The sequence below is a fragment of the Giraffa tippelskirchi genome, chromosome 7 (genome assembly GCF_054371585.1).
Source record: "Giraffa tippelskirchi isolate mGirTip1 chromosome 7, T2T-mGirTip1v1.2.pri, whole genome shotgun sequence".
NCBI classification, from domain to species: domain Eukaryota; kingdom Metazoa; phylum Chordata; class Mammalia; order Artiodactyla; family Giraffidae; genus Giraffa; species Giraffa tippelskirchi.
In genome coordinates, this window is record NC_137281.1 from 120,750,252 (window position 1) to 120,776,549 (window position 26,298).

General features: G+C 46.1%; 2 protein-coding genes across 3 annotated transcripts in view; one reads left to right on the forward strand and one right to left on the reverse strand.

Annotated features, from left to right (window-relative positions):
• Positions 1–26,298, reverse strand: part of LOC145513092 (uncharacterized) — a 295,101-nt gene that overhangs the window by 208,178 nt on the left and 60,625 nt on the right. Inside the window, exons 1-3 of one of the 2 annotated variants that reach the window (XR_014059105.1) lie at positions 16,649–17,118; positions 5,297–5,421; positions 850–906 (exon numbers count right to left, since the gene is read on the reverse strand). The gene's annotated coding sequence lies outside the window, so the exon portion shown is untranslated. Of the gene's footprint in view, positions 1–849; positions 907–5,296; positions 5,422–16,648; positions 17,119–26,298 lie in introns of those variants that run through there. The other variant, XM_081508290.1, reaches the window with a different exon arrangement.
• The window catches only part of TNFAIP8L3 (TNF alpha induced protein 8 like 3), a 41,490-nt gene continuing 32,352 nt past the window's right edge, over positions 17,161–26,298 (forward strand). The window contains exon 1 of the mRNA XM_081508289.1: positions 17,161–17,407. Coding sequence (XP_081364415.1) covers positions 17,356–17,407 — 52 coding nt within the window. The 5' untranslated portion in view covers positions 17,161–17,355. The remainder of the gene's footprint in view (positions 17,408–26,298) is intronic.

Genomic DNA, 26,298 nt, shown 5'->3' on the forward strand with positions numbered 1-26,298 from the left:
ATAATTTTCAGTTTGAATGTTTTATGAAAAAATTTTTATATCATGTCCATTTTCATTTCAGGCTCATTTTGTTGAAATAACATTGTCTTTCATTTTTGTTCTGTTTTTAGGCACATAGTTAAGCAAGAAGAAGGCTCTGTTCTGCCTGCTAATAGGGTTTTATGAGTTATTGTCTTCTATGTACCCTGTTTCTCCCCCCACCCCCTAATCTTGCTAATTGATTCCTTAAGACTAAAAAGGTCTCATTTCTCACTAAGCAGGCCCAAGACCAAACCTCGCAGGTAATAGGTGCTCATTAAGAACTTGCAGACCTGAGAGGAACTGTGGGGAAAGGCAGCAGCAAGGGCTTCACAGAAAAACAGGGGCAGGAAGCAGCCATCTCAAAAGGGCGTCTCTTTGGGGTGCCCACGACAGCAGAGACTGAGCCATAATTAGCTTTGTGTTCCCAATCCACGGTACCCAGAGGGCGAATGTTTGATGTTAAGAGGCCAGGCATGCGGGCCAGAAAAAAGAACATTTATGCATCAGGGGAAGTACTATAAATGCAGGCATTTTTCACTTGCAATCAGGGAGCTCTGGGCCAAAGGAGCAGCATGGTTTGGGATGCTGGCGTCGCAGAGCCATCACTGGTGAGGAATGGCAGGACAGTTTCCAGGATCTTCCTTCCTGCTGGGTGAACAACGCAGGCAAGAGGCACAGATCAGCTCCTCCATGCTGGAGCTGCAGGGCTGTCCCTGTTACAATTCTCAGTTCAAAACCTCTTTCTGAATACATTCAACTCTTTCCATTTTCATGCGAGAGGCTCTGGGGAAAGACAGATTTGGTTTCAACCAAAATTTCACCACTCACCAGCTGTGTATGATCTTCAGCAAATGCTTTAGCCTTTCTGAGCCTCCATTTTCTCACCTGTAAAATGGGGATAAAACTTAACTAATATCTATCTTACTGGAAAATCTTGACCATCTTGACACACGTAAAGCACAGTGCCTACCACACACCAAGTACTCAATGGATTTCCCAAGGGCAGGAAAAGGCTTACCTAGGGTGAGCCCTGGACAAAATCACAAGGTGGAAGGTGTTTGTCCACAAAGTATCTTATAGCTCTGAGCACTGATTCTGTGCAAACAAGCCAGCCCCAGGAATGCGGTGGGAGGACTGGCCAGGCACACAGTGGGTGGCACAGAAGCCAATAGGTGGCTGAGCTAGAGCTAAGGAGAACCAACCTACAAGGTGCCTGCTCCCACCCTGATGTCAGGGGTAGAGGATGGGGATGACCAAGGGAAGGTTATAGGGACCACAGTGGTGGGCGGGAAGCTGCTACAGGAGCCAGCAAAGGGATGGTCCTTGCTGATGCGGGGGGGGGGGGGGGGGGCAGGGTTACAGCTCCAGGGGAACTGGCAGGCAGTTTCCAGGGTCTCATCCAGATAAGCTGGGGCTTGGGATGCAGCTCCCTGGCTCTCTGGGAGAGACACCGTGGCTTGGCCGGTGCTGCCTACCAGGGTTTACTTCAAGCCTTCCAGGCTCTCAGACTGGGAACGTGGAGTGACCACTCTGCCCACCTCCCACTCTGTCCTCCTCATTGACTCCCTCCCCATGCCTCTCCCAGCTCCCCCAGGCCCCTTGAGGGGCCTCCAGCACACCCTGAGGCCCCCTGTCTGGGACCCCCTCCCCATGTCGCTGGCTCACTTGTTGGCTCACTGCACACAGCTTCTGCCCCACTGTCACTTCATCCAAGAGAACTTTGCCGCCTGCCCATGTGAAATATCGCACATCCAGCCCCTTATTGTCTTCACAGTGCTCATCACCACCTGACCCATGGCACATTTATTAGTGAACTTGTCCACGTCCTCCGGCATAATGTACACCCCATGATGGCCAGGACTATGGTCCTGCCAGTATCCTCAGAGTCCAGCCAAATGTCTAGCACCCGACCATGGAGCTGCTCAAAAATTACTGTGTGAATGAGTGAGTGAGTGAGTGAGTCAACTGCCAAACCCCATCTGCTGGTAGACACTAACTAACATACTGAATTGGCTCCAGAACCAACCAGGACTGAGTACATATGGCCTAATGAAGGTACTAGCAGCTGGAACAGGGGGAAGGGGCTGAGCGTAGAGAAGGCAGCAGTTCAGCCTGGGACTCCCCTGGACCTGCTCCAAGTATCCATCTAGGGATGTTTTTATTATGAGGCTCTTGTACACTAAAAGTTTCCTCTTGGTTCTGCGATCTGAATCCCTGATGGTGGGACTTCAGGCACATGCCCAGCAGGAAAGAAGGTGTGGAGCTGTTTGGCTTACCCAAACCACACCCCTTAAATCACCTCATGCTTACTTAGAAGGCTAACTCTAATAGCAGCTAAAAGTCCATTTATGCGGGCAAGCCATTAGAGAGATTTGAGAATTTAGGTCATAGTTCCAGTGGCATCATCCAAATAAGTGACAGCATGCAGTCAGGGCTTGGATGGAGTTCTTGCCCACAGGTCTGGGTTTCTTCTCTCTGGCGCTTAAAATCACTGCCTGGCAGAGGACGCAGCCAGCAGGGGATCATTACCGAACCCCTCTTGGCATGAAATGCAAGAATGTCCAGACACTGCCTAGAAGCCCATGGTCATGATGCTTGCCTGATCTCCTGGCTGAATCCATTGAAAGGAATTATTTCAGCACCAAGAACACCTTTTTCCAGTTTCTGTCCACGAAATTGAAAGTGTTAGTCGCTCAATCATGTCCAACTCTTTGTGACCCCATGGACTGTAGCCCGCCAGGATCTTCTGTCCATAGAATTCTTCAGGCAAGAATACTGGTGTGTGTTAGCTGCTCAGTCATGTCTGACTCTTTGCGATCCCATGAACTGAAGCCTGCCAGCCTTCTCTGTCCATGGAATTCTCCAAGGCAAGAACACTGGAATGGATTGCCATTCCCTTCTCCAAAGAATAGTGGGGTAGGTTGCTCTTTCCTTCTCCAGAGGATCTTCCTGACCCAGGGATCAAACTCGGGTCTCCCACATGGCAGGCAGATTCTTTATCCTCTGCACCACCAGGGAAGCCACTTCCATCTGGATGTGAAGAGAAAAGGCAAACGCCTCTCTATATGCCAGTGCCAGAAACAAGCAGAAACCTCACCCACAGTGGTGGTCAACATCTGAGTTTTTCAGGAGTCTCTTTGAAGAAGCAATGATATTCTTCTGAGGAGGGTGGGGTGTAGTAGTGGTAATACGGAAGAGGGAACAGAAAACAGCTCAGAAAGCGAGGATTGCGTAAGAGGCTGTCCCCTGGGGGCACGTCTCTGCTTCCTATCCATCCCTTCCTGTTGCACCTCAGGCCACTGGTTCCTTCCTCCAGCAGGACTAGTTGCAGCAAAACCCCATTCCCATGAAAGAGATGCATCTGCACTTGAAGAGGATTTGACCTTTGCCTGGAGAAGTAATCTAACCTATGTGTACCTCAGGGTGGTTATCAGTTCCCACCATAACTGCAAAGGGCATGGAGTCCGAAGCTTAGCTCTCCCATTTAGCTGTGTGACCAGGACAAGCTTTTCAACCTCTCTATTCAGTTTTTTCATTTTAACCTAAGGTAACTTTATGTCTATGGGGCCATCTACATGAAACATGATTAAATGCAATTTAATCCATTACTTTGCTCCAATACTTTGGCCACCTGATGCAAAGAACTGACTCACTGAAAAAGACCGTGATGCTGGGAAAGATTGAAGGCAGGAGAGGAGGACGACAGATAATGAGCTGGTTGGATGGCATCACTGACTCAATGGACATGAGTTTGAGCAAGCTCCGGGAGTTGGTGATGGACAGGGAAACTTGGCGTGCTGCAGTCCATGGGGTCGCAAAGAGTTGGACACCACTGAGTGACTGAACTGAACTGAACTGAAATGCAATTTAATACATAAAGGATCTAGAAAATTCCCACGAGCTAATGGGTGCTCAATAAACACACTTTTCCTATTGAAATGCCCCATTGTTTAACTTACTAAATGATGTTATATTTCTTTGCAGTGGATTATTATTTCTTTTAACTTCCAGTCTAGATGGTCCCTTTTAGCTTCTTGTAGTTTTGTTTTAGATGATGTAAGACATGTTTTATCTTACCATTTTATTTTGCTGACAATTTTGTGGGCTTCCCAGGTGGTGCTAGCGGTAAAGAACCTGCCAGTCAATGCAAGAGACGTAAGAGATACAGGTTCAGTCCCTGGGCCCAAAGACCCCCTGGAGGAGGGCATGGGAACCCATGCCAGTATTCTTGCCTAGAGAATCCCATGGTCAGAGGAGCCTAGGGGGCTACAATTCATGGGATCACAAAGAGTCAGACCCAACTGAAGTGACTTAGCATGCAGGCACACAAGATATGTTTGGTTTTTAATAAAGTTATAATAAAGCTTTATGTTGGAACTAGCTCAGTCTAATAACACTCTCAAATTCTAAGGTGATTTGAGGGACATTCATTCCTGCATTAATTCATTTGTAGCCCAACTGCATCAAAACACTTGTTCCAAAAGTATTTTTAAGGGGCTTACAAAAATAGATACAGAAGGATATAAAGAAATAAGATTAATTGTTACAGGTTGGTCACAGAATTAGTCCTGAGCTTCCTAGAAGCCAAAACAAAGAGGAAAAGCTGAGCAAAAATAAGATTCACAGTGTTTGTAAGATACCAACTGCTCCCAAGAAACACAACCTTTCCTGCACTAAGCTCTAAGTGACCTCGATCCCATCTCAACAGTATCTCCACAGAGCAGCTGCCTCTGATCCTCTCTGTTGGTACAAACCAGGGCACCACACCTGAGGGCTACTCAAAAACAACCCAACCAAGGTAGGCTTTCTGTTGGTTGGGCTTGATTCAGGGGTGGGATTTTACTGACAGGAATCAATGAAATGTATAACTCTTACAGTTACTACAGATGCATAACAAATTACCCCCAAATTTAGTGACTTACAGCTACCATTTTATTTTCCTTACAATTTTGTGGGCCAGAAATTTGGCCAGACTGTAACATCTTTGGACAATACAATCTGCTATAATACCTTTTATGCAATCACCTATAAATACTGTATCTGCAACTAAGCCTTGATGAGAATTAAGTAGATCTAAAGGGCTTACAGGGTGTCCTTCTGATGCCAAACGTCAAGGAAGAAGGTCTTGGCTTCTATACAGTGGGTTCAAGAGTCACAGTGAACATACACTGAATGAAGCAACAGATTCTCAGTCCCCATGTATATTATTCTGCTCAGTCTCCACAACAAGATACCATAGACTGGTTGCTTAAACAAAAGAAATGTATTTACTCACAGTCTGGAGGCTAGAAGTCTGAGATCAAAGTGCCAACATGGTCAGGTTCTGATGAGAGGTTTTCTCTTGAACTTCAGGTGGCCACCTTCTCACTTCCCTGGTAGCTCAGCTGGTAAAGAATCCTCCTGCAATGCAGAAGACCCCAGTTCAACTCCCAGGTCAGGAAGATCCCCTGGAAAAGGGAGAGGCTACCCACTCCAGTATTCTTGGGCTTCCCTGGTGGCTCAGACAGTAAAGAATCCACCTGCAGTGTGGGAGACCTGGATTTGATCCCTGGGTTGGGAAGATCCCCTGGAGGAGGGCATGGCAACCCACTCCAGTATTCTTGCCTGAAGAATCCCCACGGACAGAGGAGCCTGGCAGGTGACAGTCCATGGGATCGCAAACAGTTGGACACGACTGAGTGACTAAGCACAGCACAGTACCTTCTCACTGTGTGTTCACATGACCCTTTCTTTGTGCGAGCTCATGGAGAGAGAGAGTTCACTTCTATCTCTTCCTATAAAGACACCAATCCCATTATAAGGACCCCACCTTCATAATCTCATCTAACCCAAATCACCTCCCAAAGAACTCATCTCCAAATACCTTCACATTAAGATTTCAGGCTTCAACATATGAATGGGGGCACAAACATTCAGTTCAGAATACCGTGGCTACAGATATGCCTGCATTCAGTGGGAAATGATGTCAATTCCTGAACATGTCCAAATATCTGGAGTCTTTAATCAAGTAGACAAATCATCCACATATGTGAATTTTTCACTTTTTTTTCCGATTTAGTCTTATAGTTAAAACTCAAGCCAGAGACTATGGCACAGATATAAATAGAGCATCATTATATATAATTTGGAAAGGATTTCACTGGTGTACATCTGTAAGCAGTTCAGGAACATTTTCAAGCTGTGTTTACATGATATCAAACATCTGGATGAAAACTGAAAAAAATAATCAATTTGGATTGGAAACAAAACAGAAGTACAAATCTCAGTGTACTAGCTCTTGGAATACTGAACACAGTATTCCCATACCCCAAGAATGAGATAATGGTGCACAAGAAGGGCTATTGGAATGACCAGGCGGTGGGGAGGGGCTTCTGTGGGAAGGCATACTTTATCTTTTTATTTTAATTTTAATTTTTTTACATTATGAAACTATGATAACACATTTACGGGAGCTTGGAAAATACAGAACAAGGTTACATATAGTTCCACTATATATTACAATGATTTTTTAAGTAGATAAAATAAGATTTTTAGTTGGAGTTTTAATATCAAACTCTCAAAAATTAATAGAATGAATATACAAAGTAGAAGGATACAGGAGACCTGAAAAGCACTGTGAACCAATTCAACATCATTAAGGTTTATACAATTTTCACACAACAGCAGGATACAAATTCTATTCAAGTTCCCATAGACTGTAAACTATGAGACACTGGAACATATCCAGGGACATAAAACAAGGTGCAAAAATTTCATGGTCTAAAGGTATCAGAATCACACAGAGTCTTCTCTTATCACTGTGGAATTAACATTAGATATCAACATCAAAAGAAATTTGAAAAAAACCCACATATTTTCAAGTGCAATGTGACATTTACCAAGAGAGATGGGAAGGCATACTTTAAAAAGAGAACTCCACTATACAGAGGACAGGATTAAATCAAGGAGTACGAAAAACACGAAGAATATAAATCTCAAAGGATGAAACTGTGGCAACCAGGAGCTAGGAAGCATGAAAGCAATGATTTTTGTTTAAATCATAACCCAGTGAATCCTGACTATCAAGGAAAGGGGCATGCAGGAAATTCAAGCTTCTACAGAGCCAACGAATTGTTCTTTTCAGTATCCCAATCTGTTTTTACTCTTTCGGGCAGAAACCCTTCTAAAATACTTCCCAGGCCTCCTGGAGAGAACACCATCCCCAGATCACCACTGGAGTGTGGCAGTCATTACGTCACATACCCTCATCTCAGTGATCCTTCCTAGAAGAGCCCAAACCCCCAACACTTTAGTTCTTATCTCTGTTTGTTCAACATTATTCTATTTTCTCTTTCCATCACAGCTTGGCCTTTTGTTCTTGCCATGTGACTTCCTGAGATGTAGATCCTGAGATAAGGATCTGAGGGTACAAGTTTTTTGTTAGGGTGGTAATTCCAAGAAGCTCCAGCAGGGGGCTGGGAGAGTGACAGGAAAGGGAAGGCAGCCTATATGTATTCACAGGTGCATTGCTTACCGGCACAAGTTACTTGGGCTTCTCCCCGTGGCTCATCGATAAAGAAAAATTCACCTGCAATGCAGATTCGATCCCTGGGTTAGGAAGATCCCCTGGAGAGGGGCATGGCAACCCACTCCAGTATTCTTGCATGGAGAACTCCATGGACAGAGGAGTCTGGTGGGTTACAATCCTTAGGGTCACAAAGCATCTGACACGACTGAAGTAACTTAGCACTCACACACGCAAGAATCTACAAAGAGAAGGTTGTACTGGGCAGGCTCTCTAGAGATGGAAGCTGCCTTGTCCGTGTTACCTCAAGTAATAAGAAATGGCCAGACCTCAGAGTCGGTGTCAAAGGTGGGGCCACTACCCCAAGAATAACACGTTGAGTGCAAATGGAGGTAAGACCATTTACCTCTTACCTCTTACACTGAGGTAAGACCCAAGCACACTGTTTACACAGTCTGGGGGACAGAGCCAAAGGAGAAACTGTGGGTCAGTGAATATGCAGGGACCCAGGTATGCTGAGTGCCGGTTACAGACAAGACTCATCCCCCTCCTCGTCTTGCACCGGGAGAAAGGGGCTTGGTCAGGACAGGTTCAGGCATTAGCAGGGAAGTGGTGGATATGTTCAAGGCATGCAAGATGGCAAGCTGAAGGTGCTCAGAACTGGCATGTGAAGAGGGCTGAGGCAGGCAGCCCTGACTTAATTAAACTCACACATCAAGTTCATGACAAAAATCCAGGTGTCTTCACTCTGACATGCCAGAAATTACCCAACACTTAGTGGTCCAGAACCAAAGCCAAGAAGATGGGGGTTCCAGGAACACCAGGGATTGCTGGCCCAACGTTCCCATGAGGGTAATTCTGGGGACAAGGGCCTAAGGCCAAGCCAAAGAGTCAAAACCTCTAGCTGTCAGAGCAAAGCATCCCGGCTGGCCGGAAGGAGGCAGGCCTTATGCTAGGGGAAGAAGGAAAAGGGGCCGACACATTAGCAAGTAGAGAGTCAGAAAAATTAAGGCAGGAAGCAGAGAGAGACTGATACGGGGTGCACTGGGACAAACCATCATTGCTGATACTCTGGCAAGTTCTTTGTTTTGACACATATTCAAGGCTCTCCTGGGCATAGGGAGTAGAGCAGGATGGTGAAGACACAAGCTCTCAGATGAAAAAGAGTGATGGTTGAGGGAGCCTGAGCTCTGGCTTGGGTACAGGGGGATTTATTTGGGCAAAGCTGGAGGAAATGTGTTGTTGCAGCATTCAAGACACAGGTAAAGAGCTGGGAGGAGGCAGACTGTGGATTTGGAAATGAAAGAATAAAATAAAGAGATTTGTGGAAGAAATAGCATTAGAATTTGATAGTACTGTGAACGCCAAAATGGAAGTAAGACCAAAAAAAATATCACAGAACTAATTTGAAGACAAGTGTTGGGAACTGGGAAGCTGTTGGCACCAACTGTGGAGATTTTGGAAAGATGTGATTTCTGGAACTGAGAGTTAGTGTTGCTCTGACCCACCGTCCAATCCATCTCTAGGAGAGGAGAGCACGATGGGGTTAGGATTGTGGTGTCCAAGGCTGCCTCTTTCCCCTGGACCACTTTCTGTTCCTGCTAACTCTTATAGCAGTATCACCTGGACCAAGGAAGGAGACAGGTGTCCCCTACACTTGTTTCCTGGGACAGAAATCCAATACTTGATCCTTGGACTTATCAACTTCATCAAGAGAAATCAAAGTATGAATTATAGGAATGTGAAGGGTAAAGTGAGTTCCTGGATTCTTGATAAGTATGTGACTTGACAAAATCCACATTGGAAGAAAGTAACCCAAAATTTGGAAGGATAGAAGAATATAATTAAGCCAACTGGAAATATGTTGTCAACGTGTCTGTTTGGGGGTAGGATTAGTTCATTTGAACAGGGTCACGGTGACTCAAATATTATATTGTAATGATGTTATCCTGAAAGAGCTTCAGTAAATCTAATCACTCATGAACGTCCAGATAACATAAATTTGGAAAGATCTAAAAACCAGCTAATATTGATACAGACAGCCAAAAGAGAAAGTTGTTGAAACAATGGAAATTCCCATGGGATGATACATGTTAATAGTTTGACCTAGAATAAATATTACATTCTTGGCTAGGGGAGGATTTCCCATCTATGCTATAGTGTTTGAGGTGTTAAGATGATTACATCCACAACTGAGAGGTGGATCTGGACCAGGGGGCCTGCCAAGGAATGACATTAATTTATGGCTTTCCTCAAGGTTTATGGCAACCAGGAGTCAGATCCAGGGCTTGAAAGATTCCTCTCTTAGAAGTGTTGATGGCTTCAACTGGGATGACTGAATACAAAAGGGAGAGACCAATTAAAGAGCCATGCCAAGAGAAGACTTGGTGGGAAGGAAAAATGTTGGCTAGGGAGGAGAGAAGAATGGAAAATCTGAGAATCCAGGAAAGAAGGGGAATGGAGGAGAAAGAAGGGAAGGGGAAGGAGCCAAAGGAAGTTGTTGATGAGATAAAGAAATTCCAAAAAGGGCTTGGTCAACTCCTACTTTGATAATTCCATTCCAAGTAGAGATGGGCTACTGAAACCCTGGTAAGCAGGAGTTGAAAAGAAGGGAGAGACAGCACTGGGAAGAGATTTGGGAACTGAAAGCAGAAGCAAATTGAAAACTGGATGCAGTGAATGACAGTAAACAGCCCATAAATGAGCATGACAGTATAAGTATCTTGAACTCAGACCTGAGACCTGGGTTCTTGCCCCACTCTGCCCCTAAAGTTGGGAAAGCCACTCCATCTTTCTGAACCTGTTTCTTTACATCTAAAGTGATGGGGTTAGACTAGGTGGCCTTGAGCATTCCTTTCCTTTTCTACAGCCCTAAATTCAACATAGACATTATGAAATCAGAGACTTATATAAATGGAATCTTCCAGATTGGAATGTGTATTTAGCTTTTCTAAGTACAAAAAGCTTTGAAGGGAGGGAAAAAAATGTTCCACTCAACACTTGGCGAGCAGTACTTGTTCTGTAAAATAATTAGCGAGTAAGTGTTATTGAACTAGGTTGTCACATAATCACAAGAGAATTTTTTAAAAAAAAGGATTTAGGAGACTCAATTTTCCCTCCCATAGATCAAAAGAGTGACTAATAGAAACCATGGGTGGATGGTTAATAAAAATCTGTACAGGAGGAGAGAGCCAACATGAAATGAAAAGAGTGCTGATCTCAGGTCAGGAGCCTTGAGTTCTAATCCCAACTCTGAAAATACATAACTTTTAAAAGAATAATGCAGGGGACCAGTTACAGGGGAATGGAAGGCTGAGAAGCCAGAGGGCAGTAAGGCAGCCTGTAGTGTTTGTGCTCGGTCATGTCCAACTCTTTGCAACCCCATAGACTGTAGCCCGCGAGGCTCCTTTATCCATTAGATTTTCCAAGAAAGAACAGGTTGCCATTTCCTATTCCAGGGGATCTTCACCACCCAGGGATTAAACCCGAATCTCTTGCATCTCCTGCTTAGCAGATGGATTCTTGACCACTAGCACCACATGGGGAACCCCAAGGAAGCCTAGATATTAGCAACAGCAGGAAGTCACTGGCATCCTGGGCTGGAGGGAAAAAAGAGAGGAGCTGCTATTACTGGAACCCAGAGGCCATGGTCACCTGATGGAAGCTGGAACTACAGTGGGTCCATTAGTGGGAGCTGGAGCCACGGAGGAGATACAGCAACGATCACAGGCCTGAGGGCTGGAGGGCTGGAGAGAATATCCTGGCTCTTTCTTGCCCTGTCCTCCAGTCTTCTGCCAGTGCTTCACATTGCTAGATCCAGCTAGCAACGAGCTCACATCACAGGATGGCAAATACAGCCCGCAATGGTCAGCCCTTCCTCCATACAGAGCAGAGAAAGTGCAAGGATGGATCTGAGTACAAGCAGGCCAGGAATGGCCCTAAATACAAATTCTACTTTCTTGTAACACTGATCCATAGTGTTATAGATCAGTGTATAACTTATAATACTGTGTACAACTTATAACAGTGTATAACTTATAACACTGATCTCTAGTTCTCTATCAGCCTAGAGTCCAGGTCTTCACATGTCTGAGGACATCCATCCTGTCATGTCTTGTTTTCTTTCTTTCCCAAGCCTGACATTCAAACTTCCTTATACAGAATATTTCCCAAACTTCCTTCACTGTTTTGGTATCCCTTCTTCTGGGAGCTCCCTGGGATGTGGTACCAGATGTTCACAAGACCCCTGGTGACCCTAACACCAGCTCAGAAACAGAGGACTAATCCCGCCCTTCTTGTAGCAATGCAGCAGTCATCCCACTGCTGCCTCATGTGGAGTCTATGGACTATCAAGACCCATGTACTTATTTTCTATGTGATTTCAAGTCTTTCCTGACCTGTCTTAACAGGGTCACCACACAGTTGATAAGCATAACCAAATTCATCCTCCAAAGTGCTGGTTTGAAAAGAAGAGGAGGAGAAGGAAGAAAAAGAAGAATAGAATAGACCAGAGCCAAGGACAGAGCTCCATGTCACTCCACCGGAGATCTCCCTTCAAGTTAACTCAGAACTATGAATCAAGCCTCACTGAGTAATGCTGCTCAACCAGTTCTAGATCCACCTAACAGCAAAGGAATTATGCAAGACTTCATCAGATTCTTTACTTATATCACAGTGTATAATATCCATGGCACTCAGCTCTCTTTACTTCAAGCACAGAGTGCTTAACTAATACTTGCTGCCCCAAAGTTAAATAAAATTATCTTGATTCACCTAATGATACTGTTTAAAGAAAGTTAACACGGTCATCTTAATGGGACATCATAATGAACCCATGTTGGCTGCTGGTGATCACCACTTTCTTCTTTACACATATATAAACCTACTTGTTCCAGACTTTTTCTAGAGTGGCCAAAAAGGCTTGTTATGGATCTGTGATTCCTGAAATCTACTCCTTTCTTACTTTAGAAAACTAGGGCAATATTGCCCCTATACAGTCTTTGGGTACTCGCTTATCTTCCTAAACTGGAAGGATTCTAGTGCTGCTTGAGTTTCCTGGGTCTTGAGCCCATCCTTCTTCCTAGTAGGAATAAATTGACCTTTTCCACACCAGGAAGATGGGAAGACATACAGCACAGCAAAATCAGTCATTTAGGGTGCCCATATACAAGCCTTGCAGATGGTTATAAGAACAGCTCCAATATAGCACCCTCACATCCTGCAGCCCCCAGACAGAATGCCACAGGGGGCCCAAGATACCATATGTAATCAGGGGGACTCCCAGCAGGGCCGAACCTATGATCCTGGTCCTTCTGTTTAAAAGGCTTACAAGCAGCCTCATAGGAAGCTGAGCCAAAACACAACAGAGACTGGGGCCATAGAGTTTTCCTCTTTATCTCTCTTCCTCTTCCCTCTTTTTCAACTTCCATCTCCGTCTGAATCTGTGCTTTAGAGTCACTATCATTGCATTCGCTGCTCAGGAAGCTGTCCAGTAGGCAGCTCATGAAGGCAGAACTAAAAGCCTGGGAGAACAGCCTGATGCTCAAATGACCAGCCTCTTCCACCCCTGCCTCCCCACAGGTGTCTGGACGTGTACGGGCCTGTGCAGAGGACACAGTGCCCATCAAAAAATGCAGAAAGATGTTTTCTATTCCTCGCCTCAACCCATAAAAATGCCCTCTGGGCTCAATCAATGCTTAATAAATTCAAGAATGAACTCAACTAACCCATCCTCTGCCAAGAGGGATCGTGCTCATTAAAATTCTTGATAACCTTAATGTTTCAGGATAGATACAGCTATTATTTTGTTAGCTATAATTTTCTGTCTTGTTTTTTCCTCCCAAGAACAATGGAGGCTGCTGAAGGTTGACAGACACTGATTAAAGACATGTGCAAAGATTTGGACATGAAGATATTCACTGATGCTATTTTAGCAGAAAATTGGAAACAACCTGTATGCCCAACAATAGAGGATGTTTAAATACCTATGGTACACCCATACAATAGAATATTGTGCAGCTTTTAAAAATCATATTGTCAGATGGAGTGATGTTCACCACTGTAAAAAGGAAAAAGTAAGTTACAAAAGCAGACTGCTATACACACAAAGAAGGAAATTTTTCAAAAGATATGTTAATAGTTACTGCCACTGGTGGAATTATGAATGGATTTTAAAATCTTTTGCTTGTAAGTTTTTCCCACTTTTTTCTACAGTGATGTACATTGCTTTTGAAATAAGGCAAGGTGGGATGGGTAACAATAAAAATTATTTTGCTAGCCAAGAAAAAAAATAGGAAAATACCCCTTTTTCAAGGCTGTCTTCCAGCATCTTGTTCTGCCAGATGGATAGGAAGCAAGCTCAAATCCCACTGGTCCAGCTTGCGAGAGCCCCACAGAGGTCACCTTGGCTCTAGGCAGAAGCTTCCTTGGTGCCAGCAACAACCTCGAGACGAGTTATTAAAAATGAGGCTGTCCCAGGCAAGATCTGGTTCCAAAGTACCAAAGGCCACTTCAGCCCAAAGAAATGGCAGTTCCAGAACCCTGTGAATTTTTGAAGCAGAACAGCAGCCCTAGCTTGGGAGAGGAACCTCCCTCCCTCTCTCCTCCCGGCTGCCTGCCGAAGGTTGCAGACGGCTCCCTTTCCATCCCACAAGAGGAGACAGGCAGATGAGTCATAGCACTGGCTTGGATTAAAGAAGTATTATCGTGTTAGAAGAAATGGATCTATTTTATTATCTATTTCTTGTCGCCTTATAAATAAATATACTTTTCCCACCAGACAAAGTTCCTTAAAAAGCCACTGATTTCATTAGCTGAAGCTAAGAAATGACCAATAAGAGTTAGAAATGTTCGTGTCTGAAGAGTATCCAAGCTGAAAAGATGTAGTGGAAACACTGAGGAAAGTGGTTTATAAGTCTAGATTCAAGTCTGCAAAGTGATGCCATTTTTCTAAAAATACACAGAGGAACCACGGAAGTCCTTTCCCCTTTTCTAAGAGCTTTCTCTTTCTTTCTTTTAAAGAAACATACTAGGATTGGTTTGTAGGATTGGTTTGTAAATCTGAGATTCACCACCTCAGATTTCCCCTTTTTTGTCGAGATGATGGTCAGGCGATACTATTTTAAGGACTTCCTTCTCTTATACAGATTTTTCCACACTGGGAGGACAGATAAGGTATGTTCCACTAACATTCCTCATTAAACCCACATGCGTGCCAGCAGTCATTTCCCTTTGTCTTGCTATCCCATGACAACAGATTGCATATCATAGGAAATTGGAATGCAGATTTTATTTGGTTTGGATCTCTCTTCTCCATTGTTTAATTCCACATTCAGTTTTTCATTCTACATCTGCCTCCTTTTGCAGACATAGTAGTAGTATATGTCTGCAAAAGGAGGCAGACATAGACTCACCTCATAGACTTCTCAGGAGCACTCTGACCAGCCCTCTCCCTCCCCAGGGTTGCAAAGAGTCAGACATGACTGAGCACACACACCCTCTGCCCTTGGAATCTTATCTCTGGTCTAAAATGTACTAGAACTCAGTAAAGAGCTGATGACTGATGGACATATCTCTGTTGTTAATTGCACTCCCAGTACTTGGTTACTGTTGATCAAGTTCCAATAGTGAGTTTCCCTGTTTGCACTAAGATGTGTAGATGTCTCAGTGGTATTTCTGTCTTCAACCCAGATCACCTGTCCGTTAAAACAAACAAAAAAGAAAAACAAAAAAAGCTTCCACCAAGTGCCAGAAAAGTAGGTCTAGAGGGGCAGAGAAAGTTTCACATTTCCTGTTGCTGAATTTAGGGACGGCCCTTAGGGGAAGCTGGATGACTTTTCAATCCAATATGCTCCGTTCTCTGATGCTATCATCCTTGTTTTTCCTTAAGACTACAAAGCCATGATGCCAAACTTTTTAAATGACACAGCTATTTGTTTTTTGAGTGTCAACTTTTATCCAACTGTTGCTGTGACTGTTTTTCTTTTCACTTAAAGTTGTGATTTTAAAATATTTTGTTTTTCTAAATGGGATTCATTAGATCTAAGAATGTTCTTTCCATTTATCAAACATCAACTGTGTGCCAGGCATTGGGTACTAACTAGCTTCCACAATCATTATTTCACTCACTCCCTTACAACCACCCTATGAAGGAGATGCCATCACCTGAGAAAACTAAGGGAGGTTAAGCCATTTGCCCAAGATCTTATGTCTAGCGAGGGTTCTTTAGACCCTTCCAACGAAATCCATCCAGCTCTTACTAGCTTAACTCCATGAGTTTCGCCATCCAGAAAATGTTTTCTTATTTGCACTCTGAAAAGTCCAGACCTCCTCCAAAAGAGGCCGTCAAGAGGCCAAAATCGCTTGTGACACTGCCTTAGCAGTCAAGTCAGTAGAAAGTCCAGACATCAGATCAGATTTCAAGGCCCAACTCACCCACATACTGAGCCTGAGACCATAGGCTCAGAGACTGTTTCCACATCTCAAAATGGAGATCACATTTTAAGTTAAATTCTTCGAAACTGCCAACTTTCAGCCATTTTTGACCTCCAAAACAAAATATTTTTTTCAAATTCCTCCCTGGGTCGTTGTAGAGATTAAACTGAGTTCACAGAGGAAACAATAAATGGCTCTTTCGGGTAGACTTTTCTCTTTCCAATTTCATTTTGCTCAGGTCAATAAAGTGTGTCCCTGTTCTCTGCCCACACTTTACACGTGGAGAAGCCGGCTTAAGGTTATGTAAGTGTTGGAGCTGACAATGCAGGAAGAAAATAAGACTGCGTGGATAATCAGGAATTAACAACAAAGGATCCCCTCAGGCCTCAGTGCTCCGTGCATTTCCCCCCCAGTTTAGTCTCTTAATTACTAAATCAATATACATCTGCTTCTCTCTCTCTCTTTTTTCTTTTTCGTTTTAGAAAGTGGAAGGAGGAGGGTATTGAGGAAGTTTAGCACTCTGTGTTAAAGTAAAGGTTTTTAAATGCATTCTTGCCCGAGTCGGGGCCTGGAAGTGTCTTGGCTCCTTGGCCAACAGGAGGGGGAGTCCTGCCTTGGACGGCAGCGAGGGTTCCAGACCGTGGCCGCCCGCACCCACTCCAGGAGAAGAGCCACCGGCGTTAGCTTTACCTGCCGCATGCTGTTAACTTCCTCGCTAGGTGCCAGGCGCTGCTCTTGGCCCCTCACACGCATGATTTATATACTCCCCTCACACCATCCGGGACAAAAGGGAACTCTCATTTTCCCCATTTTCCAAGTGAGGAAATAGGCACAGAGAAGTTAAGTCACTCGCCCAAGATCTCCGAACTGTGAAGTCAGACTCGAACCCGGCAGCCCCAGCACTCCCACTCGGAACCTCTCCTTTTCCAACTTGAGTAGAGGCACTTTTTCATCTAAGAATTCTCCAGACTTGGCTACCCCCAAGGGAAGGGGCTGGGCCTCGCCAACTCGCATGACCTCGCCGGGCTCCGCAAGTCCAAGGCTGCGGGTGCCCGACGCGGTGCGCGGGTGGAGGAGCGGCGCCTCCCCCGGGTATTTAACCCCAGTCTGGAGCCTGCGGGGCGCCGGACGCTCCTGCTCCTCCCAGCTCGCGCCTCCCCGCCCTCCTCCCGGCTCTCCCGGCGCGCCCCACCCTCCGCCCCGCGCTCGCCTCGCTCGCAGGCACCGGCCGGCGGGCGCGGGGAGCGGAGAGCGGGCCGCGCTGGCCTCTACCGAGCCGCCCCCTGCCGCGGCCGCCGCGCATCGCCTGGCCGGAGTGCGACGCTGCTGCCCGAGTCCGGACGCCGGCCCCGGGCGCACAGGGGACGGGCGGGCGGCTGTGGACGCCAGCCGGCGGCATGGATTCAGATTCCGGCGAGCAGAGCGAGGGCGAGCCCGGGACCGCCGCAGGTACGAGGGGTCGGGGCAGCCCCGCCAGGAAGACTGGGTCATCGAGGAGGGGGGGCCCGGGCGGGAAATCGCGAGTATTTCTCAGAGCCGCCGGGCGGGAGGCCGATCCCCAACATTCCGATCCTTTCCAGGCCGGGACTGGGACGCCTCTGCGCTCTGACTTTGCTTTGGGGTTTTCTCACCATTGCATTTGGGCGCTGGGGGGAGAGTAGGTGCGTTTGAGGGTGGCTCTCCGCGCTGCAGGGCTCGGGTCGTCGGGCCCGGGCAGGGGGTTGGGAGGTGTTGGACCGGGGGGTGGTGACAGGTTCGGGAAATCCGTGTCCTGTAGTTTGCTGCAGTGAGGGTTGCAACACATCTGCTTTTTGAAATAACTTTCCAAGAGCCGGCAGGGTCCTCGAACCCCGGGCTCCAGGGACGCTGCGGAACAGATGACTGGCTCTGAGGGCGTGACAGGACACTCGGGGAAGAAAATGCCCCAGCTGGTGGCCAGGCAGGACTCAAACCACAGCTCGTGGTTGCAGTTCTCGAGGTTGCTAGATGAGCCGGTGCAGAAGCGTTGGCCCATCGCTGCCCTGCATACGCGGAGGAGGTCCCGCACGAAGGGTTCAGGGAGACAGACACGGTGGCGCGCGGGAGCCGAGCTTCGCCTTTAAGGGGCGCCGCCAGCTTTTCACAATCGATAGTTAATCGAAGCGATGGGTGGATGCTTACTTTGGAAAAAATGAATGTCCTCTCCCGCCTTTCCCTGATACTGAGCAACAGGAGGAAGCCACCCACAGCCTTGAGTCGACTTACCGCCGGGCTCTGCCCACCTCCGCTGGCCCGCTCCGCCCGCCGCCCACGGGTCCAGGGGCAGAAGACCTACGGCTCTCGCACGTACCGGTGGCTCCCCGCGCCCCACGCCGCCCTGCAGGCCAGCAGACCTTTGACCTGAGAGCTGGGGTCCTCGGGTACAGATCCGAGGTCCCAGACTAGTCCCCACTCTTCCCAGTGTCAGACCAGGGTCCCCAGGGTGGGGACCAAGTGTCAGGAGGCACCATTAGTCCAGGCGTGCGTGTAGGAAAGGCAGGCTCAGGAAACAGGCAGGTCAGCGCCAGAAGCTGTGCCAAAGGCCCTGCATATATTATTCTCCTTCATCCTCACAGCACCTAGCCTGGTGGTTATTATCTCCATTATTCCAGAACTGTGTTTGGTGGCTTACCCACAAATCTTAGCCAGGGCGTAGCCAAGGGTGGAGTGACTGCCTTTCTGTTGCACCTCACAGGGCAGCTGTGGTAAATACCTACAGCTGGGTGGGAAGAGAGGAGGATGGCGGAGGAGAGGGGGATGGCGGAGAAGCAAGGTGGCATTGTCAAGATGCCTGTGTGTGAGGACTCCTATCTCTGTGCAAGGGCCACCTGCTTTGTGTAGGTATGTGTGGACCCAATTAATAAACATGAGCTCTTCTCCAACCTGTATGTTCCCATGACTATGAAGCACCAAGCTTTTGCTTCACAGGTGGCTTGTGGATCTCTTCCCATCATTTAAAAGTTCCAGTGGGTGTTTTGTGTGTTATCTAAGTATATCTCTAGAGTTCAGAAGGAGGATGGGAGGTGGATACATTGACACTGACACTTTACTCTCTCAAAATCTCAGGAACTAACATGCTCTCCTGGCTCCCACCCTCAGATCTTTTATGTCGGCTGATGGAGAAGGGGAGGAGGATAAGGAGGCTTTGAGAAAGAAGAGGGGAGGAGAAGGGGGTGGTGGCAGGAGACACTCAGAAGAGTTGGTACTTGGATGACAGGAGAGGAAAAGAGTTCTGAAGGATCTGGCTGCTTCTCCCCGCAGCCTGCCCAGCAAGGAGTATCCCCGGGGGTTCTTGTCTGTTTGTGTGGAAGACGTCTACACGGCTAACAGCAGCTGAGCCATGACTACTGAGGTTGGATGGATCTGGTGAAGAATAGGGCAGCCAGTTCTATGAGCTGTCACCATTTGTTTGTGCCTTACTGTTTTCTACAGTCATTTCTTCTTCCTCTGTGTGCCTGAATCTCACAAGTTGAACATTTATTTGAATGTCACAAGTCATTCTGCTAAATGGCATTCAGTCTCACTCATTACTTTCAATCTTAAAGTCTTCGTGACAAACCTTCAAAACTAAGTGCTAATTCATCATCTAGCTGTGGCTACATCCTATCAAAAGGAAACTCCTGTTGCAGCTTCAGATACAGGTTAAATTATCCATAGGGGTGATCATTGCCCCTGTAACTAACATGACATCCATCTGTGGACCTCTGTCTGTGCAAGCTGGGTGGGTTTGTAACTGAGGACAGCAGAGGAAGTGGGGCGTCTTGGAGTATTAATGTGTGTATTTGTGTGTACCCACCTCACAGGGAGCTGAGATGAAGGGCTACTTCCTCCTCAATGCCCTCTCCTTCCTGAACTTGTGGAAAAGCCCTGCTGTAAGATGGACCTTATTTAAGTCCTGAGGCTGGACTCTGGAATCAAAAAGACCTGGGTCTCAATCTCTACCCCCATGTGTTCTGTTGCTTCAGTCATGTCCGACTCTTTGCCACCCCATGGACCGTACCCCACCAGGCTCCTCTGTCTGTGGGATTCTCCAGGCAAGAATGCTGGAGTGGGTTGCCATTCCCTTCTCCAGGGGTTCTTCCCAACCCAGGGATCTAACCAGTGTCTCTTAGATCTCCTGCATTGGCAGGCGGGTTCTTTACCACTAGCGCCACCTGATGGGCAAGTTAACGTCCCCATATGTAAAATGGGGATAACATTTTATAACATTTATAAAACATATATAAAACATTTATGACATGTATAAACAACTAGTATTATTGTCATTATTATCACATTAATGTAATTGCCTGAGAAGATTTGTTTTGAATTTTCTTCTTTTCACTTTCTCTCGTGTGTCTGTATGTGTATGTGGGTATGCATGTGCACACACACACACAGGTGTGTCTGTTTGGGAGAGGTCATTTTTAAGTTACCTCTTCTCATCCTCATCTTCTAGTGCAAGGCATAAAGATGGGGACCTGCAGAACTACTGCTTTCACCATCCATCTCTTCTAGCTCTTGAGAAAGTTGCACAAAGTAGAGAACACCTTATCCAGTCTCCTTCTAACCTGGAGGTTAGCCATTTTTATGCCACTTCCGACAGAAGAGGGGTTAATCCCCCCACACACTGGTTCACATTTTCCCTTCAAGGTAACAGGAGACAGGGGAGATAGTCACTATTCTGCTCTCCATTTTTGCCCATGTCATAACCTTCCTGGTCAAAAACTGGCAGAGGAGTGAGGAAATGTCTTTACTGTACCCCTTTCAAGAGCCTTTTCCAAAGATCTCTGCAGTATCTGCCATACTGCTCTCTCATGGAGCAGTCCCTGCATAAGAAGGTCAAGGGAGGAGTGTGGACAAGATTTGTCCTAATCTGCATTTTCTGATTTTCAAGAAGCAGAGGATGGTGCTTCTATGTCATTCTGCTGCCTGCAGCTCTCCTTTGCCTCTCTGTAGTTTTATGGTTCTCTCTATGATTAGCAAAGAGACAGCGTTTATGGAACACTGGATTCTTTCCAGAGACCCAACTTGGTAGTCTCTCCTTTGACAAACCTTTGACAAACTCTCTCCTTTGGCATCTCTCAGAAATCTTAGAGCTTGGTATATTAATTCAGCACTGATTGAGAGTCTTTCCTAAGAAGCAACAAGCAAGTAAACATTAGCAGTGTCAGCTTTTTTCCTTTCTGACTTGTAAAACTGAGATCGTCTACCCTGGCTGAAACAGACAAGCTCCTTCTATCCAGAGCTAGTGCCGAGCGGTCACATTGATGGAGCATCCCTGTGGCTGGGTAGGCGCCACAGAAAAGCGTTTCCATGCAATGGAGTCGGGATGTGGTAAGGAAACCTCAAGATAATAAAAGAAGTGGGAAAACAGCAGGCTCCTGACTCTGCCCTCCCTGTCTTTCCCATTCCCTAGATCCTAAGCTTGGTCCAGGTGGACAGAGAGGCAAAGGAGTGGATAGGATTCAATAGTTAGCCAAGAGGAGATAATGTGTTCCAGAAGTCAGACACCATTGAGCAAAGGCACAGATAAACAGGGGAGCAACTGGAGTGGAGGGCATATACTAAAGTGTGCATGTGTGTGTGCTAAGTCACGTCAGTCATGCCTGACTCTTTGCGACCCCATGGACTGTAGTCTGCCAGGCTCCTCATCTGTGGGATTCTCCAGGCAAGAATACTGAAGTGGGTTGCCATGCCCTCCTCTGGGATACTAAGGTGTACTGGGAAATAAAGTTAGGTGAATGTAGGGAGAGCCACTTACTAGAGGGGATCTTAATAACTTGGTCCTGATGGCGCTGAAGGAGCCCCAGTTGAGCTGATAGTAGAGCAGAGATGTCCCTGACTGAGAGCTGTGTTTTCAGAAGCCACATCTGACAGACATGAAGTAAGGGGATGGCCTAGGCTTGAAGCCTCAGCTACCAGGGTGTGACCACACAGTCAGAGGGGATGGTATCCCTAAGTGAGGCAGAAGAGGAAGGATGCAAATGCCATTTCAGAGAAACAAACAACAGAAGTTGGTCCAGATTGTACAAAAGCAGTAAAAGGAGAGGGACAGTGGAAGGGGACTGCCGTGTTGAGTTGGGCTAAGGCAGGGAAATGCAGGAGACAGGCTTCCCCACCCCACCAGCACTTCCTTTCTTTCCTTCATATACTTAATAGTGAGGAAAAGACCTTGATGACAGGAAAGATTGAAGGCAGGAGGAGAAGGGGATGACAGAGGACGAGATGGCTGGCTCAATGGACGTGAATTTGAGCAAGCTCTGGGAGATGGTGGAGGACAGGAAAGCCTGGCATGCTGCAGTCTGTGGGGTCACAAAGAGTCGGAAATGACTTAGCAAGAGAATAAGAGCAAAGTTTTGCTTAAAGGCACCTCTCCCCACCCATAGTAAATTATGCTGGGAGGATCATGAGGTTCTGGAGTTTGTCGATTCTTATTGTTGGGTTATTTGTAGAGGCTATTCAGTAACCTTTGTCACCTGACAAATTAACAATTGATGGACTGAACAACCAAACAGCCAAGGGCAAGGACACCACCTGGGGATGATGAACTACTTGGCTATTAGTCATAGTCCCAGGTCTCATTCTTATTTGTGGACATTTTCAGGGGCTTTGGCCCCATCCACACAGTGGGCTGCTTTGAGGATCAGGACCTTGTCTCATGCTTTCATGTTTCCAAGGTTTTATGGACATAATAAATGAATGAGAAATTTGAGGAGCCTCCTGAGAGCTCTGCACTACAAGGCCAGATGGGCAGCCAAAAAAGCTGTCCTATAAAGTAGGACTGCCAATGCTTCCCTCCAATGCTTTGCTTCAGTGTTTTAAGATCACTTTCACTATCTGGGACTCTGTGTTGGGAATTATGGGGGCATGAAAAGAGATATAAGGACACAGTCCATTCTGTCTCTAGAAGGGCTTGGATCAGATGGGCAGATAGGACGCAGGTACTGATGGCCATAGCTTAAGCCAGTGCCGGAAGACTCTCACACCATTGCCCTGAGGCTACATCCTGGCCCTCTGTTTATATGTTCTCTCTTGACACCAACCACTTTCCATTGTGTGTTTTACAGTTATTCCTGTACATGTCTCATCTCTGGTATTGGCCTTAGCTCCCTAAGGGTAAAGACTGGGCCTTTTCCCTCTGTGTCACCTCTCACCAACACCACCTGTGTGCCCTAAACACAGTGGTAGGTTACTGCCTGCCTGGCTGGCTGGCTGCTTGGATAGATGGATAGATCTACAAATGCTGTTGTAAGTTGGCTCTCCAGGAAGCAGACTCTGAGATGGAGGTTAGCATGCAGTGTGTTTATTGGGAGAGGGTCTTGGGATCAATACCTGGGGAAGGCAAGCAGAGGGGAGGGATGCCAGGCTGGGCAGAGTGAGAAGCTGAGCTGCAGAGCAGGCCAACAAGTTGAAGGTGGAAAGCCCTTCAGAACTGAGTCGAGGTGAGGGACTAGGCTTTTATATCCCCTGACATAATGATCAGTCATTAGATGCAGGCCATACCTGCATCTTGGACAAAGCTGTCCCCTTCAGCGGAGAGCTGTCTGCAGGCAGCACTTCCAGCAGCTTGTGGAGTGCTTGGCCTTTCATTCCTGAAAGGGGACCTGGGATGTACATCATGGCATCTACCACAGGTGGCCTCCATAGTTTTCCAGGAATGTTTCATGAGGGGTGGCAGCCCTGCCTACGGGCAGCTATGAACATTATCTGGACCTCACTAGACCAATTTAGATAGCCAGATGAAATTAGCCATTCTAGATCTCACAGATCTGCACCCAGCTGCTCAATCCATACAACCCAATAGATATTGGTTCATCATCTGTTTTGTGTTCAGTATGTGGGGGGTACTATGGTAGCAGACAGAAATGGTATTAGGGACCTCCCTGGTGGTCCAGAGGTTAAAACTCCACTTTCCAATGGAGGGAGTGTGGGTTGGATCCCTGGTAGGGGAACTAAGATCCATCCCACATGTCATAGGGTGTGGCCAAAAATTAAATAAAACTTTTTTTAAAAAAAAAGAAAGAAAGAAATGGAATTAGATGTGGCCCTGCCCTCAAGAGGCTTACAGCCATAGGGAGAGAAATGCCTACCCAAAATGAATCTGTAAAACTGACAGCATCAGTAATAAATAGTGGAGGATTCAGCAACTTCCCTGGTGGTCCAGTAGCTAGCTAAGACTCTGCACTCCCAATGCAGGAGGCCCAGATTCAATCCCTGGTTGTGGAACTAGATCCCACATGCCGCAGCTAAGACCCAGTGCAGCCAAATAAATTAATTGAAATAAATTTTTTAAATAGTGTCAGATTTGGAGCATGGGGCATAATGGTTTGGGGTTCTGGTGGGAAGGCTTCATGGAGGAAATGGGCCTTGAGGATAGCCTTGAAGGAGTGAAGGATTTCGATGAGGAGAAGAATGAGCCAAGGGACACAGAGAAGGTAGGACAGACAGGAGTCTGTGAGAAGCCTGGCCTAGCCCAGTGGGACCCCCTTAGAAGGCTAAAAGGAAGAGAGGGTGGACATATTCAGAATGTAAAATTGGGTGTTGTGGTGGTTGTGGCCAATGTGTAAATTTCTGGAGATGGAGAGAGAATGTGTATGTGTATGTAAATATAAAGCTATTTTCAACGTTATTTTTCTCTAAAAATATGGCACCTGCTTTTTTATTTGTCAGAAAAACCAAATTATAGTTACACTTTCCATTAGCACTTTTCTTTAATTGGTTTATTTTCCTCCAGAGTTACCATTGGCTTCCATCTGAATTCACATGTAAATCTCTGTAAAGACACTATATACATAATTTTGTTTTGTTTTTCAGTCACTTGGCTTCCAACTCTTACTGTAAAATGCCTGTGTAGGTGGGTGTTTGGGCTGTACTCTGTACAAGTATAGAAATAAAGGCTTGAGAAGAAGAATTTAGCAGATAAGTTCTCTGAGATAGCCCAATATAAGAAAACATAAAGAGTAGTGAGTACCCTTTTCCCCAACATATATTAAGACATGCCCCCAAAACATATTTTTTATACATCAGAAATGCTTTTTTAGGCAACTGCATAGCACAAATTCTGAAACTGCCTTAGAACAGTCTTCATGTTCATACTGGATTTCCTAAACATCATTGCCTGGGAGTAAAACTGAGCTTGTTCATGGAAAATCTAGTGTGCAGACTATAAAAATGGAAGGCTTGGTGCAAAGAAAGTGCTAGACACACCCTAATAGAAACCAGTATTCTGTAATTCAGTTCTCCAGGAAAAAAAAAAAAAGAGGAGACACTTTGGTGGTGTCCAAATACTGGTTTAAACAGCTGAAAAACCACAGGAGCAGCCACTAGTTTCTAAATTGTCTTCTTAGAAGTAAAATATGCTTTCTGAGAAACTTTTCTAGCCTGGAAAGGAAGCATTTTGGTGAATCACAGCTTTATGGAAACTCGCAGTTGATGTTTTTATGATAGAGACATCCAGTTTCATGTGCGGGAGGAAATTCTGTAAAGGGTTGTTCTGGTGAGCACACATATCCCGCATTCCTAATTTGGGGCCTGAGGGTTATGCTAGGAAGATATAATCAGATTTTCAGGGAAGAATATGGGAGGGAAGTGAAGGGGGCCGTCTGCCTGGCAGGCCTCGGCAGCAGCTCTTCCCTACCATCCTTGGTTCCTTGGTTTGATTGGAATGGCATTAAGAAAGTCAGGGAGAGAAGACTGGGGTCCAGGTCACAAGGTAGAGAAAGTAGATTTAAGAAGTTGTAGCATATACCAAACAAGATGCCAGCCAGAGTCCAGTCCCAGAGGGCTGGTACTGAATGTAAAATAATAGTGATGTTTTGAATTTGTACTTAATTTTATATTATTTAAGCACATACAATGTATTTGAGACCAGGTTAACTATCTATATGGTATTCAAGACTTACACAGGCCTTATAGGTTAGGTACTATAAATAGCCCCATTGTATAGGCCAGGAAACTGAGGCACAGAGAGGTTAAGTAACTTTCTCAGGGATGTTCAGTTTCTCAGTGGATATGAAGCCAGTCTAAACTTCAAACATGGTGCTCTTCACCAGGTAAACTCTGTCGTTAGATCAGTAGATGCCACCAGGCTCCTTTACATCTGCCACCAGCTCCCACAGGGCCCTTGGACTATAAGGTTCCTTCTTCGGCTCCTACTGGTAGGTTAGGACATTCTACCTCCAGAAGGCCCTGTTTTAAGCTGCAGACATTTCCTGCAGTGGCCCAATAATACATGGGCAAGGAGGGGCTGTCATGGGTTCCAAAACAGGAGCTAGTAAGGGTTGGTTTAGGAGGGAAGAAGAGGACAGCAGCACAAAGCAGCTGTCAGGGAGAGAAGGTCC